The 18,595-nt window shown below is 42.1% G+C and overlaps 1 protein-coding gene across 2 annotated transcripts in view; it reads right to left on the minus strand.

Moving 5' to 3' along the window:
- Nucleotides 1-1,628: 1,628 nt before the first annotated feature.
- Nucleotides 1,629-18,595, minus strand: part of DGKD (diacylglycerol kinase delta) — a 113,955-nt gene continuing 96,988 nt past the window's right edge. Inside the window, exons 28-30 of one of the 2 annotated variants that reach the window (XM_088479209.1) lie at nt 17,593-17,707; nt 11,998-12,128; nt 1,629-2,810 (exon numbers count right to left, since the gene is read on the minus strand). In XM_088479209.1, the coding sequence (XP_088335335.1) occupies nt 2,724-2,810; nt 11,998-12,128; nt 17,593-17,707 (333 nt within the window). In that variant the 3' untranslated portion in view covers nt 1,629-2,723. The remainder of the gene's footprint in view (nt 2,811-11,997; nt 12,129-17,592; nt 17,708-18,595) is intronic. The other variant, XM_088479210.1, reaches the window with a different exon arrangement.

Raw genomic sequence — 18,595 nt, forward strand, 5'->3', positions numbered from 1 at the left:
GAACGGTCAGATCCATCCCATGTGTGGGCAATTGGAAAGAGGTCAAACTGCTGGAGAATGAGTCACATAAAATGATCGGCCTCCGGCCAGCTTAATATTACTTTTATTGTTGAAGTCGCCATTTTTTTTCTTACTGTTCCGCTACATATACATGTTGACAAACATTGAGGTCTTACGGGAATATTTACTAAGAACTGGTTTGTTAGAGTGGCCAATTATTGGTGACTTTGACCTACAGTCTTGAAATGGCAATAAGAATAATTGCTAAGCCAGGCTTGTTTATTTCTTTTGCCGTTTTAAAACTATTGATCAAAGTAGGCCATGATTGGTGACTTTGACAAACCGGTCCTTTTGGTTTTGCCTTTTATACTATTGCCGCTTGCAGCCCAGATCACTGGAATCGTGCTGCTACTGAAAACTCGGACCCTATTACATGGCCCCAACATAACTGCTGTAGCAATGTGGCATTATAAAGACAGTGATATAAAATGGATAGATTTTGATGCAAATCTGTGCAGAAAAGTTACCTGGTGGTAAGCAATCAGCAATGGTAGTGTTATAAAGGGGGCTGGAATAAAGAGGGATCAATTTTCCTTTGTTGCTGAAAAAAAACTCACTACAGCCAGATGCTCGAAACCATTTGGCATGTGTGTATCCCAAGAGACATGAATAACAGATCTACACAGGGCTGAGGGGAAGTAAATGATGGCTAACCCCTATCCAGGTACATTTTTTGGCTGGTGAGTGGAGAAGAGACAGGTAATCACACAGAAATCACTGATCTCAATATAATGACAGAGCAAACAGGCACTAAAGAAAATGGGGGGAAATGATTTGAAAGCTGAGGCAAAGAGCGAGAGCCTCTATTGTAGGAATTAATGGCTTTTATTGTGCTCACTTTCCTAAGCGACACTGTGGGCTTGATGTATGAAGCTGTGAAAAGAGTGGAGAAGTTACTCATATCAACCAATTAGCTCCTACCTATTATTTTATAGAATGTACTTCATAAATGCAACCTCAAAGCTGATTGGTTGCCACGGGCAACTTCTCTACTGGCACACTTCTCTACTATTTTCACTGCTTCATACATCTACCCCACAAGGTAGCACATAAATGAGAAAATCTACCTCACACACAATTGGATTGTAAGGTATGGGAATATAAAAACATACATTTAATCCCTCCCATGTCTGGCTGCTGAAATTTTCAACGCTGATTTGTAATTGGCTACTGCCCTACTTATGATTGGCAGAGGTGCAAATGCTAATATTACAGCTAATGCTCTATTTCCCTCATCTCCACTCTGACATCACACATCTGTAAGGGGCTAATGTGCGCTGTCAGTGCATCTCTCCATAGGGATCAGTGATCTCTATGCCAATTGCCACCTGTCCCATGGTCTCTGGTGGAAAAACTGAAAGAAAGGAGATGAATAAAAAAAAAGAAGAAAAGAAAAGCCCCAAATATAACCATTAACAGTTTGGAATTGCAGTGCAGGATTAGGATATTATGGATTGTACAAATGCATATTATGTAAAATATCTTTAAAAACAACTTGTACACTTTGCACTACGATCTACACATAGCCCAGGAAATGCAATAGTCAATAAACAAGGCAAATATCATCATTAAGACATTATTTACTGTTAAAACAGAAACCAATTTTACAATATTGCTATTTACAAGCATTAACATCACTTTGGAAATGGGGTAGGGACTGCAATAAGGCACGGGAGAATAAATACACACAGGCGGGGTAGTCAGGCTTTATCTGAGGGTTCCAAAGTTTTTGTCTGTCCCCCATAAATAAACAGAAGCGAGGAAGGGACCTGCCCAGGATTAGCTTTGTAAAAGTGTCGGAACAGAAAGAGGAATGGATGCGGACACCTCAAACCCACTGTCCAAATGCAGCTTCAGGAAACAAGCCCTTCATCGTATCTCCCAGAGAGCGGTTTCCCACGCTCTCGTTAGTCAGAAGCAGATTATAGGGCAGACGGTTTCCTGCTTTATAAATGTACCTGGAAATGTAAACAATCTTTTGATCATAGACCAGAGTGGGATGTTGCAATGGTCTCACCTCACAGCTGAATTTTTACAAAAAGACCAAAGCAACCACCGATTAGAATATTTCTACACAATATCAGGAATACCTACCTACACACCAAACAATTTACATACAGAGCCTGAGAAAAGAGCATCCATCACAGCACAAAGTACAAAAACTCCACAGTCTAACGTTCATTGCATGTGTGAGGAAACCGTTATAGGCCCAATTCAGTTACCATGGTCTCAAAGTCTTCGGGCAAAGGACAGAGAGTGAGCATCTGCTCGTTGATGGTTTGTAACGCACTCACATCCTGGTAGAAATGCATTGCCTGTCCCAAGCAACACGAGGTAGCACATCAATGAGAAAGTCTACTTCAGTCACAGTTGGCTTTTGTGGTTTCTAGAACAAAAAAATCTGGCTTCAGAAGTACCCAGAATAAACAGGCTAAAGCCCTTGCTGTATCCATACCCTGGACACACCTCTTCTGTGACTGGCTGCAGAGATTTCCACGGCTCATTTGTGATTGGCTGCTGGGGATTAGTGATGCCTACGTCTTACAGGCTGCCATGATGCTCTGTACACTTCTTACAAGGCGCAATGATGCAGTAAAACTTTGGGCGGACCTGTGCTTTAAACGGTCACCCAGACTGGGCCACGCACGCTGTGAAAACAGACCCTAGTCCGCACTGACAGGAGGGGGGCTCAGCTCTCGAATGCTGTGGAGGATTCTCTTCATGTGACCCACTTTTGTCACACCCAACTCCTGCAAAACAAAAGAGGTTACCATCTACACTTTCATTTCATGTACTGGGAGAGCAGTCCCCATGCAGAACATGTCATGATAAAAAGGTGGTCATTCAATTTGCTGCAAAACTAATGATCGGTTTTGTTGGGGTTTTATTTTATTTTAGGTTACACCTTCACATAATGAAATGTATACCAATTATTGTCACTATCTACATTATTTATTACTTTTATATATAGTTATTTAGTGAGTACTCTGCAAGCATGTATTTCTCACCCGTATACTGCTGGTGAGCGTGGGAACATACGGCTTTTGCAGATTATTACCGCAAACATTGGTCCTGACTCTGAGTCAGACGCATCGGTGGCCTATTTTCCGTACGGGAGCTGTAGCCAGCTTACGCTAATACGAGAATCTGCCCGTGTATGAAGAACATTGTGTCTGCATGTGGAAGTCCTTCTAGCACGCTGTTTTTATGTCTGCAGCCATCATCATCTGTATTGGGACCGGCACACGCTCCATGCTGGGTACAAAGGATCCATTACAAACAGGCGTCCTATCTGCGTCCACACAATACGTACCAAGCACGGAAGATGGCGTACATGTCCGGGAAACTCCCACGAGATGGATCAGTTCCGTGCGTCTGCTCGGTCGCCACCCACTTACCTCCAGAAACACCCATGTTCAGCGCCTGCACGTTCTTTGATTTCTGTCTATAACGCATGCGCAGTATGCAGATGTCCACATTTCCACCTGTGTCTGACTCAAGAGGCAGGCCCATTATATTGGTAACTGCTACCCCCACTGCTCTGCGGGCTGTCTGCGTATGTTATTTCAGATTAAACCAATACCCCAATATTTAGTACAATAAACTGTTTTCAGGTTTGTTTTAATGGGTCTGATCCTATTATTGTATTTCCTAGTGGGTCTCAGGGTTAGGCAGTAAGGGCACTATATAGACAGACTGTCATCTGTGGTTCTCAGGGTGGGGTAGTATGGGCACAATATAGACAGACTGACATCTGTGGTTCTCAGGGTGGGTTAGTATGGGCACTATATAGCCAGACTGACATCTGTGGTTCTCAGGGTGGGGAAGTATGGGCACAATATAGCCAGACTGACATCTGTGGTTCTCAGGGTGGGGAAGTATGGGCACAATATAGACAGACTGACATCTGTGGTTCTCAGGGTGGGGAAGTATGGGCACTATATAGCCAGACTGACATCTGTGGTTCTCAGGATAGGGAAGTATGGGCACAATATAGACAGAATGAGATCTGTGGTTCTCAGGGTGGGGAAGTATGGGCACTATATAGACAGACTGACATCTGTGCTTCTCAGGATGGGGAAGTATGGGCACAATATAGACAGAATGACATCTGTGGTTCTCAGGGTGGGGAAGTATGGGCACAATATAGACAGACTGACATCTGTGCTTCTCAGGGTGGGGAAGTATGGGCACAATATAGACAGACTGACATCTGTGCTTCTCAGGGTGGGGAAGTATGGGCACAATATAGACAGAATGACATCTGTTGTGCTCAGGATGGGGAAGTATGGGCACAATATAGACAGACTGACATCTGCACAGGATTAGTACCATGACCTGAGAGTGTAGAATGTCTGCCTGAATGGTGCTTAGGACATTTTTCTGAATAGTAATTTAAATTGGTTTAAACGGTCTGATAACCTGGAAAATGACTGGTATACTTATATTAGTGGGGATTAGCTGCCACTGATACACATCTGTAAGGAGGGGAGTACTTATATAATCTCTAAAACACTCAATATTGAATATTGTTCATGCTGTACTTTGTAAGGCGCTGCGGAACACTTGTGGCGCCATATAAATAAATAATAATAATAATAATGGTGTGTTAGTAATCTTCCATTTTAAGCTATGTGCCTGTTATTGTAGACCTTAATTTTAAAGCTTTGCAACAAATTGAATAAGATACCCACTGCCATGTAACAGAGCTCACAGCTGTATCACAGGGGACAAGAATAAACATTGCATTGGTAGAGTAGTGCATATTATGACAATGATGGCATGTGGCAGTATAATATGAAACTAGGAGATGTTAGTAATAAATGGCATGCAACGATTGGTTATAGAGTACAGACAGATACTTGAGAGGATCTTGATAATCTCGGGCATACAACAATTGCTTACACAGTTAGGAAGTGTTACAGAATAGGGTACATAGTGATTATTTACAGGGTACAGATAATAGGCTGAGGGGAGTGGCAGTAAGGCATGCTACATTTTATTACAGAGCACAGGGAACTACTAGGAGAGCCTATAATATATGGCATGCTACATTTTATTACAGAGCACAGGGAACTACTAGGAGAGCCTATAATATATGGCATGCTACATTTTATTACAGAGCACAGGGAACTACTAGGAGAGCCTATAATATAGGGCATGCTACATTTTATTACAGAGCACAGGGAACTACTAGGAGAGCCTATAATATAGGGCAGGCTACATTTTATTACAAAGCACAGGGAACTACTAGGATAGCCTATAATATAGGGCATGCTACATTTCATTACAGAGCACAGGGAACTAGCTAGGGGAGCCTATAATATAGGGCATGTTACATTTCATTACAGAGCACAGGGAACTAGCTAGGATAGCCTATAATATAGGGCAAGCTATATTTTATTACAGAGCACAGGGAACTAGCTAGGAGAGCCTATAATATAGGGCATGCTACAGGGAACTAGCTAGGAGAGCCTATAATATAGGACATGCTACATTTTATTACAGAGCACAGGGAACTAGCTAGGAGAGCCTATAATATAGGGCATGCTACATTTTATTACAGAGCACAGGGAACTAGCTAGGGGAGCCTATAATATAGGGCATGCTACATTTTATTACAGAGCACAGGGAACTAGCTAAGAGAGCCTATAATATAGGGCATGCTACATTTTATTACAGAGCACAGGGAACTAGCTAGGAGAGCCTATAATATAGGGCATGCTACATTTTATTACAGAGCACAGGGAACTAGCTAGGAGAGCCTATAATATAGGGCATGCTACATTTTATTACAGAGCACAGGGAACTAGCTAGGGGAGCCTATAATATAGGGCATGCTACATTTTATTACAGAGCACAGGGAACTAGCTAAGAGAGCCTATAATATAGGGCATGCTACATTTTATTACAGAGCACAGGGAACTAGCTAGGGGAGCCTATAATATAGGGCATGCTACATTTTATTACAGAGCACAGGGAACTAGCTAAGAGAGCCTATAATATAGGACATGCTACATTTTATTACAGAGCACAGGGAACTAGCTAGGAGAGCCTATAATATAGGACATGCTACATTTTATTACAGAGCACAGGGAACTAGCTAGGAGAGCCTATAATGTAGGGCATGCTACAGGGAACTAGCTAGGAGAGCCTATAATGTAGGGCATGCTACATTTTATTACAGAGCACAGGGAACTAGCTAGGAGAGCCTATAATATAGGGCATGCTACATTTTATTACAGAGCACAGGGAACTAGCTAGGAGAGCCTATAATATAGGGCATGCTACATTTTATTACAGAGCACAGGGAACTAGCTAGGAGAGCCTATAATATAGGGCATGCTACATTTTATTACAGAGCACAGGGAACTAGCTAGGGGAGCCTATAATATAGGGCATGCTACATTTTATTACAGAGCACAGGGAACTAGCTAAGAGAGCCTATAATATAGGGCATGCTACATTTTATTACAGAGCACAGGGAACTAGCTAGGGGAGCCTATAATATAGGGCATGCTACATTTTATTACAGAGCACAGGGAACTAGCTAAGAGAGCCTATAATATAGGGCATGCTACATTTTATTACAGAGCACAGGGAACTAGCTAGGAGAGCCTATAATATAGGACATGCTACATTTTATTACAGAGCACAGGGAACTAGCTAGGAGAGCCTATAATGTAGGGCATGCTACAGGGAACTAGCTAGGAGAGCCTATAATGTAGGGCATGCTACATTTTATTACAGAGCACAGGGAACTAGCTAGGAGAGCCTATAATATAGGGCATGCTACATTTTATTACAGAGCACAGGGAACTAGCTAGGAGAGCCTATAATATAGGACATGCTACATTTTATTACGAGCACAGGGAACTACTGGGAGAGCCTATGATATATGGCATGCTACATTTTATTACAGAGTACAGGGAACTAGCTAGGAGAGCCTATAATATAGGACATATTACATTTTATTACAGAACACAGGGAACTAGCTAAGAGAGCCTATAATATAGGGCATGCTACATTTTATTACAGAGCACTGGGAACTAGCTAGGAGAGCCTATAATATAGGGCAAGCTACATTTTATTACAGAGCACAGGGAACTAGCTAGGAGAGCCTATAATATAGGGCATGCTACATTTTATTACAGAGCACAGGGAACTAGCTAGGAGAGCCTATAATATAGGACATGGTACATAGTACATGGAACTAGCTAGGAGAGCCTATAATATAGGGCATGCTACATTTTATTACAGAGCACAGGGAACTAGCTAGGATAGCCTATAATATAGGGCATGCTACATTTTATTACAGAGCACAGGGAACTAGCTAGGAGAGCCTATAATATAGGGCATGCTACATTTTATTACAGAGCACAGGGAACTAGCTAGGATAGCCTATAATATAGGGCATGCTACATTTTATTACAGAGCACAGGGAACTAGCTAGGAGAGCCTATAATATAGGACATGCTACATTTTATTACAGAGCACAGGGAACTACAGTAGCTAGGAGAGCCTATAATATAGGGCATGCTACATTTCATTACAGAGCACAGGGAACTAGCTAGGAGAGCCTATAATATAGGGCATGCTACATTTCATTACAGAGCACAGGGAACTAGCTAGGAGAGCCTATAATATAGGGCATGCTACAGGGAACTAGCTGGGAGAGCCTATAATATAGGGCATGCTACAGGGAACTAGCTGGGAAAGCCTATAATATAGGGCATGCTACATTTTATTACAGAGCACAGGGAACTAGCTAGGAGAGCCTATAATATAGGGCATGCTACATTTTATTACAGAGCACAGGGAACTACTAGGAGAGCCTATAATATATGGCATGCTACATTTTATTACAGAGCACAGGGAACTAGCTAGGATAGCCTATAATATAGGGCATGCTACATTTTATTACAGAGCACGGGAACTAGCTAGGATAGCCTATAATATAGGGCATGCTACATTTTATTACAGAGCACAGGGAACTAGCTAGGATAGCCTATAATATAGGGCATGCTACATTTTATTACAGAGCACAGGGAACTACTAGGAGAGCCTATAATATATGGCATGCTACATTTTATTGCAGAGCACAGGGAACTAGCTAGGATAGCCTATAATATAGGACATGCTACATTTTATTACAGAGCACAGGGAACTAGCTAGGGGAGCCTATAATATAGGACATGCTACATTTTATTACAGAGCACAGGGAACTACTAGGAGAGCCTATAATATATGGCATGCTACATTTTATTACAGAGCACAGGGAACTAGCTAGGAGAGCCTATAATATAGGGCAAGCTACATTTTATTACAGAGCACAGGGAACTACTAGGAGAGCCTATAATATAGGACATGCTACATTTTATTACAGAGCACAGGGAACTACTAGGAGAGCCTATAATATAGGACATGTTACATTTTATTACAGAGCACAGGGAACTAGCTAGGAGAGCCTATAATATAGGACATGTTACATTTTATTACAGAACACAGGGAACTAGCTAGGAGAGCCTATAATATAGGGCATGCTACATTTTAATACAGAGCACTGGGAACTAGCTAGGAGAGCCTATAATATAGGGCAAGCTACATTTTATTACAGAGCACAGGGAACTAGCTAGGAGAGCCTATAATATAGGACATGCTACATTTTATTACAGAGCACAGGGAACTACAGTAGCTAGGAGAGCCTATAATATAGGGCATGCTACATTTCATTACAGAGCACAGGGAACTAGCTAGGATAGCCTATAATATAGGCATGCTACATTTTATTACAGAGCACAGGGAACTAGCTAGGAGAGCCTATAATATAGGGCATGCTACATTTCATTACAGAGCACAGGGAACTAGCTAGGAGAGCCTATAATATAGGGCATGCTACAGGGAACTAGCTAGGAGAGCCTATAATATAGGGCATGCTACATTTTATTACAGAGCACAGGGAACTAGCTAGGAGAGCCTATAATATAGGGCAAGCTACATTTTAATACAGAGCACAGGGAACTAGCTAGGAGAGCCTATAATATAGGACATGGTACATAGTACATGGAACTAGCTAAGAGAGCCTATAATATAGGGCATGCTACATTTTATTACAGAGCACAGGGAACTAGCTAGGATAGCCTATAATATAGGGCATGCTACATTTTATTACAGAGCACAGGGAACTAGCTAGGAGAGCCTATAATATAGGGCATGCTACATTTTATTACAGAGCACAGGGAACTAGCTAGGAGAGCCTATAATATAGGACATGCTACATTTTATTACAGAGCACAGGGAACTACAGTAGCTAGGAGAGCCTATAATATAGGGCATGCTACATTTCATTACAGAGCACAGGGAACTAGCTAGGATAGCCTATAATATAGGGCATGCTACATTTTATTACAGAGCACAGGGAACTAGCTAGGAGAGCCTATAATATAGGGCATGCTACATTTCATTACAGAGCACAGGGAACTAGCTAGGAGAGCCTATAATATAGGGCATGCTACAGGGAACTAACTGGGAGAGCCTATAATATAGGGCATGCTACAGGGAACTAGCTGGGAAAGCCTATAATATAGGGCATGCTACATTTTATTACAGAGCACAGGGAACTACTAGGAGAGCCTATAATATAGGGCATGCTACATTTTATTACAGAGCACAGGGAACTACTAGGAGAGCCTATAATATAGGGCATGCTACATTTTATTACAGAGCACAGGGAACTAGCTAGGATAGCCTATAATATAGGGCATGCTACATTTTATTACAGAGCACAGAGAACTAGCTAGGAGAGCCTATAATATATGGCATGCTACATTTTATTACAGAGCACAGGGAACTAGCTAGGAGAGCCTATAATATAGGACATGCTACATTTATTACAGAGCACAGGGAACTAGCTAGGATAGCCTATAATATAGGGCATGCTACATTTTATTACAGAGCACAGGGAACTAGCTAGGATAGCCTATAATATAGGACATGCTACATTTTATTACAGAGCACAGGGAACTAGCTAGGAGAGCCTATAATATAGGGCATGCTACATTTTATTACAGAGCACAGGGAACTAGCTAGGGGAGCCTATAATATAGGGCATGGTACATTTTATTACAGAGCACAGGGAACTAGCTAGGAGAGCCTATAATATAGGTTATGCTACATTTTATTACAGAGCACAGGGAACTAGCTAGGAGAGCCTATAATATAGGGCATGCTACAGGGAACTAGCTGGGAGAGCCTATAATATAGGGCATGCTACAGAGAACTAGCTAGGAGAGCCTATAATATAGGACATGCTACATTTTATTACAGAGCACAGGGAACTAGCTAGGAGAGCCTATAATATAGGACATGCTACATTTTATTACAGAGCACAGGGAACTAGCTAGGAGAGCCTATAATATAGGACATGCTACATTTCATTACAGAGCACAGGGAACTAGCTAGGAGAGCCTATAATATAGGACATGCTACATTTTATTACAGAGCACAGGGAACTACGAGGAGAGCCTATAATATATGGCATGCTACATTTTATTACAGAGCACAGGGAACTAGCTAGGAGAGCCTATAATATAGGGCAAGCTACATTTTATTACAGAGCACAGGGAACTACTAGGAGAGCCTATAATATAGGGCATGCTACAGGGAACTAGCTGGGAAAGCCTATAATATAGGGCATGCTACATAGAACTAGCTGGGAGAGCCTATAATATAGGACATGCTACAGAGAACTAGCTGGGAGAGCCTTTAATATAGGGCATGCTACAGGGAACTAGCTGGGAGAGCCTATAATATAGGGCATGCTACAGAGAACTAGCTGGGAGAGCCTATAATATAGGACATGCTACAGAGAACTAGCTGGGAGAGCCTATAATATAGGGCATGCTACAGAGAACTCGCTGGGAGAGCCTATAATATAGGGCATGCTACAGAGAACTAGCTGGGAGAGCCTATAATATAGGGCATGCTACAGAGAACTAGCTGGGAGAGCCTATAATATAGGGCATGCTACAGAGAACTAGCTGGGAGAGCCTATAATATAGGGCATGCTACAGGGAACTAGCTGGGAGAGCCTATAATATAGGGCATGCTACAGGGAACTAGCTGGGAGAGCCTATCATATAGGGCATGCTACAGAGAACTAGCTGGGAGAGCCTATCATATAGGGCATGCTACAGAGAACTAGCTGGGACAGCCTATAATATAGGGCATGCTACAGAGAACTAGCTGGGAGAGCCTATCATATAGGACATGCTACAGAGAACTAGCTGGGAGAGCCTATAATATAGGGCATGCTACAGAGAACTAGCTGGGAGAGCCTATAATATAGGGCATGCTACATTTGATTATAGGGTTAAGAGAACTAGCTGGGAGAGCCTATATTATAGGGCATGCTACATTTGATTATAGGGTACAGAAAACTAGCTGGGAGAGTATATATTATAGGACATGCTACAGAGAACTAGCTGGGAGAGTATATATTATAGGACATGCTATAGAGAACTAGCTGGGAGAGCCTATACTATAGGGCATGATACATATGATTATAGGGTATAGAGAATTGGCTGAGGGGAGAGCTTATAATAGGGCATACTATGACTGGTTATAGGACATAGATAAATGGCTGAGGTGAGTGCAGGTAGTATAGGGCATGTTATATTTGATAGCAGGATGTAGATAAGTGATGAGGGAAGTTGAAACTGCGGGTGGATGGCTATGACTGAATGTACGATACAAAGATATAGCAAAGAAAAGACGTGTAGTATAGAACATGCAATGGCTGGAAGCAGGTATACAGAGAACTGACTGAATAAGAGTGCACAAGGACAATGATTGCAGAGAAGAGAACGTGCATTAAGCATAAATACAGAGCAGAGGAGGACCAGAATCCACTTTGGGTCGGACATCTGTAAGAGATACCTTGAGGTCTCGGCGCTCCAGATGTAGGAGCTCACAACCTCGGATGTCATGGCGAGTAAAGACCTCCTTGTACTCAGACAGACTGAGACGTTCCAACCAAAGAGACACCTCCTCCGTCCCCCAAAGGTGAGCTGTCAAAGAGAGTCCCTCAGTAAGAAATATCCCAAAGCAAAGGAAAACCACTTCCCAAGATAAAGGATTACCCACAGACCAGAGCAGAGGAATCCAATTACAAGATAAAGAACCCACCGAGGGACGTACAGTATACATTTGTGTACTACATGTAAGGCTATGTGCAGTGCTTTTCTACACATGATCTTCCCTATGAGTCAACCATCAGGCATATTATAAAACGATATACTAACTTTGGAACCTCCAAACCATCACCCATCTTTTGTCTTTTAACAGATTTTAGTGATTATGGATGACGATGTACAATACTACCATGAATCCTTATTGCATTCTACAATAAACTGGTTTACAACAGCATGTACTAATCTCAGCTCCATGTTCTCTGTTGTAACATAATATTTAAAGGAATAAACAGCTATAGCCTTTGTCAGGTTACGCCTAGGAGGTATGCGATAGTACAAGAGCCACTAAACCTAAAATACAAGTTTCCTTATATGAAATACCGATACGTTTCACAATTATAGGAGTAACAATGGCTGATTCCACCGCTTGAACCGAGCACCCAGCAACTGGATCGCTGTCCAATGTGGCCACAGATATCAGCTGTATCATCTCCAGTTTTTTGTGGCCATTTTTGTGTGGTCTTTAGGTGACCAAACACACAGACTAAAAGCTGGCTGTCATACTGCATTTAAAAACATACCCGAAAATAGGACTGTAATAGACCCAATATTATTAGCAGTTGATGTACCACACCTGCTACAATATTAGGTCAATGTCCCCATGTGGTAATATCGCAGAGTTTGGCCTCATGCAGTAACTTGACAGAATGTGACATGTTTGATATTGTAGAAACGAGCCAGAAATATTCCCCAGCACTCAGCTATGAACCAGTAATAAAGCAGTTATGCTATTAGTACATAAAATGCACAAGTTTCAGCTCTTGCTAATAGAGTGGACCAAACTCTAAACAAAGTTCCTGTATTGGGTCACATATTCCTGAGTTTTTAAAATGAGATACAATTTACTCAGCGGTAACCCAGGTGCTTTCATATATTTGCGAATTTGTGTAATGAAGTCTACAGCATTTTAAGTACAAATAAAATAGCAGCTTTCTCTACTTGTTCACAGGGGTGTGTTGGGGCTGTTTCCTGTGTGTCTCTCCTGTAGATTAGCCCTCATTTTCTATTACCTGCTGTGAATTTAAAAGCGGATTAAGCAACTTGCACGCTATCACTAATCAGACAATTCAGGCTAAAACAGGGCTGACTGCAGCATCTGCACTGGGATTACTCACATGAAGTCTGCAGTGTATAAGAAAATCTCTCCCCCCCCATATGATCACATTATGTCAAATATCTTCAGCTCTGGCAAGTTTTGACTCAAATGTATTTGTGATAGTTATTCGTATCTGATTCATATAAGACAACTTTTAAGTTAGGAAGACCTGTAACATAAAAACCATTAGCAGATTATACTTTCAATTCAGTGGCGCTTTCACATGGATTTTAACTCCCGTATTTAAAAACATATCGATACTATGTAGAAACGTTGGTACTGGAGATGAGAAATTACCTCACAGCCTACTGGGATTGTACAAACGTGGAGTTTGGACAGCTCAGTACAATGTTCGCATAGATGTCCTTTGAGCAAAGTACAAATATGTGGGATTATTTGCCTGAACTCTAGACTCAGTCACTCAACAAAACTCATATGTTTCATCTACATCAATTAATTATTGATGTCACAATCTCCATCCCCCACACAGCTAAGCCATTAAAAACAATATGACTTTACAGAACATGCCCTGCAGTGGTGGATCAATGGGATAAGGTACAGGTATAATGACTGGAAATTACACCAAAGTGGACATACTGTAACTGAGATGCACTCTGGTGTTTCTTACAATGAAATTAAGAGCCGATGTACACTGAATTGCAAAAAGTCATGGGGTAGATGCCTAGTATCATGTAGAACCCCCTCTAGCCCAGTGAAGTGCAGCAACTAGATCTGGCATCGATTCCACAAGTGGACGGAAGACCCCTGGAGAGATATTGACCAATGCCGTCTTAATAGCTTCCCAGAGCTCCCTGAAATTTGTAGGTGCAGGATCTTGGCTGCAAATAGACCTCTCCACCACGTCCCATAAATGCTCATTTGGGTTCATGCCAGATGAACGAGGTGGCCACACCATTCGTCGGAACTCCCTAGAAAGCGCCTTGAACCAATTCTGGACAACTTGGGACCGATGACACAATGCATTATCGTGCTGGAATATTCCATCGTTTTTGGGGTACATGAAGAGCTACAAATGGTCATCAAGCAATGCAATGTAGCGGTTACCAGTCAATGACGTGTTCAGGCGAACCAGCAGACCCAACCCATGCCACATTAAACACACCCCACACCGTTATGGAACCGCCACCAGCCTGCACGGTGCCATGTTGACAACTGGGGTCTGTAGCCTCATGAGTTCTGCCCCACATCCGAACCCTACCATCAGCCCGAAACAACTGGAACCCGTGACCACATGTTGCCAGCCTTTCAGGGTCCAAGTAGCGACGTCACAAGCCCAGATGAGGCACTGTGTTCAGTGTCATAGTGTTAACAGGGGTACTCTGGTGGGTCTTTTGTTCCCATATCCCATGGAAGCTAAAGAACGCTCCACTGACCTGCTGGATATGCGTCTGGCACCTCCTGCATTGAATGTGGATGGAATTTCAGCAATGTCGATTGTTTGTTACAACGGTGTTTGTAACAACGAACAATTCTGGCCAGACGTTGCTGGTCACATTTATTAAACACCCGTAGTTGGCTACTACGCTATCCACGGTGGGTGGTAATGCCTTCCATGAGGTATTCCTGGTACACACGACACCGTAGATTGAGGAATGTTAAATGTCCGCACAACTTTGGAAGTGAAATGTCCCATCCATCGGGCACCCACTATCAGTGTTCAAACTGACTCACAAGATGTCAGATTACAATTGATGCAGGTTTGGGTATTTCCAAGATGTCACAGTACAGTGATGCCACCTACCATTACCTTTACATACTGCCATCCCATGACTTTTGGCACTTCAGTAAACAGCCAAAGTGGCCAAAAGTTTTGAGAATGACATAAGTATTGGTTTTCACAAAGTTTACTGCTTCAGTGTTTTTAGACCTTTTTGTCAGATGTTACTATGGTATACTGAAGTATAATTACAAGCATTTCATAAGTGTCAAAGGCTGTTCTTGACAATTACACTAAGTATATGCAGAGAGTCAATATTTGCAATGTTGACCCCTCTTTTTCAAGACCTCTGCAATTCGCCCTGGCATGCTGAGAAAATCAACTTCTGGGCCACATACTGACTGATGGCCACCCATTCTTGCCTAATCAATGCTTGGAGTTTGTCAGAATTTGTGGGTTTTTGTTTGTCCACCCGCCTCTTGAGGATTTACCACAAGTTCTCAATGGGATTAAGGTCTGGGGAGTTTCCTGGCCATGGACCCAAAATTTTCGATGTTTTGTTCCCTGAGCCACTTAGAGCACCTTGCCATAAGGAAAAAGTGATAACTATCATGCTAGAAAAGGTATTGTTCGTCACCAAACTGTTCTTGGATGGTTGGGAGAAGTTGCTCTTGGGGGATGTTTTGGTACCATTCTTTATTCATGGCTGTGTTCTTAGGCAAAATTGTGAGTGATCCCACTCCCTTGGCTGAGAAGCAACCCCACACATGAATGGTCTCAGGATGCTTTGCTGTTGGCATGACACAGGACGAAGACTTTTGGAGGATGGCCTTGTGTCAAGAAGGGCAGCAAAGAAGCCACTTCTCTCCGGGAAAAACATCAGAGACAAACTGATATTCTGCAAACGGTACAGGGATTGGACTGAGGAGGACTGGGGTAAAGTTATTTTCTCTTATGAATCCCCTTTCAGATTGTTTGGGGCATCTGGAAAAACGCTTGTCCGGAGAAGGAAAAGTGAGTGCTACCATCAGTCCTGTGTCATGCCAACAGTAAAGCACCCTGAGACCATCCATGTGTGGGGTTGCTTCTCAGCTAAGGGAGTGGGCTTACTCACAATTTTGCCTAAGAACACAGCCATGAATAAAGAATGGTACCAAAACATCTTCCAAGAGCAACTTCTCCCAACCATCCAAGAACAGTTTGGTGATGGACAATTCCTTTTCCAGCATGATGGAGCACCTTGCAATAAGGCAAAAGTGATAACTAAGTGGCTCGGGGAACAAAACATCAAAATTTTGGGTCCATGGCCAGGAAACTCCCCAGACCTTAATTCCATTGAGAACTTGTGGTCAATTCTCAAGAGGCGGGTGGACAAACAAAAACCCACAAATTCTGACAAACTCCAAGCATTGATTAGGCAAGAATGGACGGCCATCAGTCAGTATGTGGCCCAAAAGTTGATTGACAGCATGCCAGGGCGAATTGCAGAGGTCTTTAAAAGAAGGGTCAACACAGCAAATATTGACTCTCTGCATAAACTTAATGTAATTGTCAATAAAAGTCTTTAACATTTATGAAATGCTTGTAATTATACTTCAGTATACCATAGTAACATCTGACAAAATGGTCTAAAAACACTGAAGCAGCAAACTTTGTGAAAATCAATACTTGTGTCATTCTCAAAACTTTTGGCCACAGCTGCTAGGTCACTAGAGCGGAAAAGAGTATAGTAACATTGCCTATTTCACTACCCTAACTTATACTGTCCACTTTTATTGTTATTATATGTTTGCCGATTACTCCTGAGTCTCTTTTCTTTTTATAACACTCCCTCTAGAGGTGGATTTTCAGATTACACTTTTCTGAACTCAAATTGACATTGAATTTTTGCAGTCACATCTCCTCTGTATATCACTGGCAATATTTTGTGGTTTCTTATTTTACAGTACATAAAAAACTCTTCTAGCTTCCTACCACAAATGATCTAAGTGTAAGCACTGAAATGTTCGTTTACGAAAAAGCTTATATGTATAGATTTAACAAGTACAATAATTCTTCTTGCACCCTCCTGAGCAGAAATCAGACTAAAGTGTTGGCCGCGATGCTGTTTTTCAGCTTAGTGTGGCGCTAACAGCCTCGCGGCCAGCACTTTAGTTAGATAATGCCGGTTGGCGTGACTAAACACCCAGCTTTAGTTGCGCTAACCGGCATTCTCCGGCTTAAGTCGGACTTCACAGCACAGTGAATTGAATAGCTACGGGAACTGCTACTCAGCGCTATTCACCTCGCGTCCTCATTATGACAACTAATGGACAAGAAAGTAGAGCTATAATCATCAGTTTAAAAAAATTAAAGCAAATGTCTGGTTGCTATGGGTTACAGCACTTTTTCCACATGTATTCCCCCATTATAAATAACTGTTCCTACTCTGAATACAATTAGCTGTAAGTGTCTAATCCTCTAGCAGAAGCTGTACAGTAAAGACTTCCTGCTACACATGAATTTACCAGGCGGCCCTGTGCTGCTCCGGGTCTCCTTATTCTTAACGTTCTTCTCCTTCTTGAACTTGTTGACCAACCTAAACCGACTGCTGCGTCTGAGTTTGGAGTAATCTAGGGCACCCTGCAAAGAAGTAGGTCACATAGACATGCATGAGGTGTCTCCATTTTACTGCATAGAAGAAACAAAAAACTAGACAGGAATATTAAACAACAAAAGGAAGAAAACTTTATTTATTTCATATGTTCATATGCACTGAGAAAGCAAAGACAGCTCAGGTTCTTCTGCAGCTCAGTGGTGAAACTATAACTGAGAAGAACAGTGTAGCAAGCTTGGTCTACTCAATCTACTGTACTTGGACATTTCCGGAATGATGCTGCAGCTTAGGCTCTTGGGAACTGATGCAGACTCAGGTACAAAATGATTGTAAGTTACACCTAAAAGCAAAATGAGTGATTTTCCCCTGTGCCCGAGATGCGTAGCCCTCTGCAACAGATGCACTGGTGCCTGCATTACAGAAGGAACACATCACAGGCACATAAGCCAGAGTTGAATCCACCTTTCAAACCACTTCCCTTATGTGTCACACTTGCATTTGCTATTCTGCATTGCTTTAACTCAGTGGTTCTCAAACTCGGTCCTCAGGACCCCACACAGTTTACGTTTTGCAGGTCACCCAGAAGGTGCACAGGTGTATTCTTTACTCACTGACACATTTGAAAAGATCTACAGGTGGAGCTATTTATTTCAATTGCGATTCTGTGAGGAGACCTGGAAAACGTGCACTGTTTGGGGTCCTGAGGACCGAGTTTGAGAACCTGTGTTTTAACTGATAAAACATCTCTAATAAAACTCCACTATCTACTGTATACAAAGAAAAAAGAAAAAAGAAAAAAACATTTTTTTCCGAAACATGCTCAAAGAAACATATTCTATGCCCGGGTGATGAAGGAAGCACCAATCACTGTCAATAGTTGGGGCATTCGCAAGCAGCCAATCAGAATTGGCTTG

The sequence above is a fragment of the Taudactylus pleione genome, unplaced genomic scaffold (genome assembly GCF_031769625.1).
Source record: "Taudactylus pleione unplaced genomic scaffold, aTauple2 ptg000229l, whole genome shotgun sequence".
Lineage (NCBI taxonomy): Eukaryota > Metazoa > Chordata > Amphibia > Anura > Myobatrachidae > Taudactylus > Taudactylus pleione.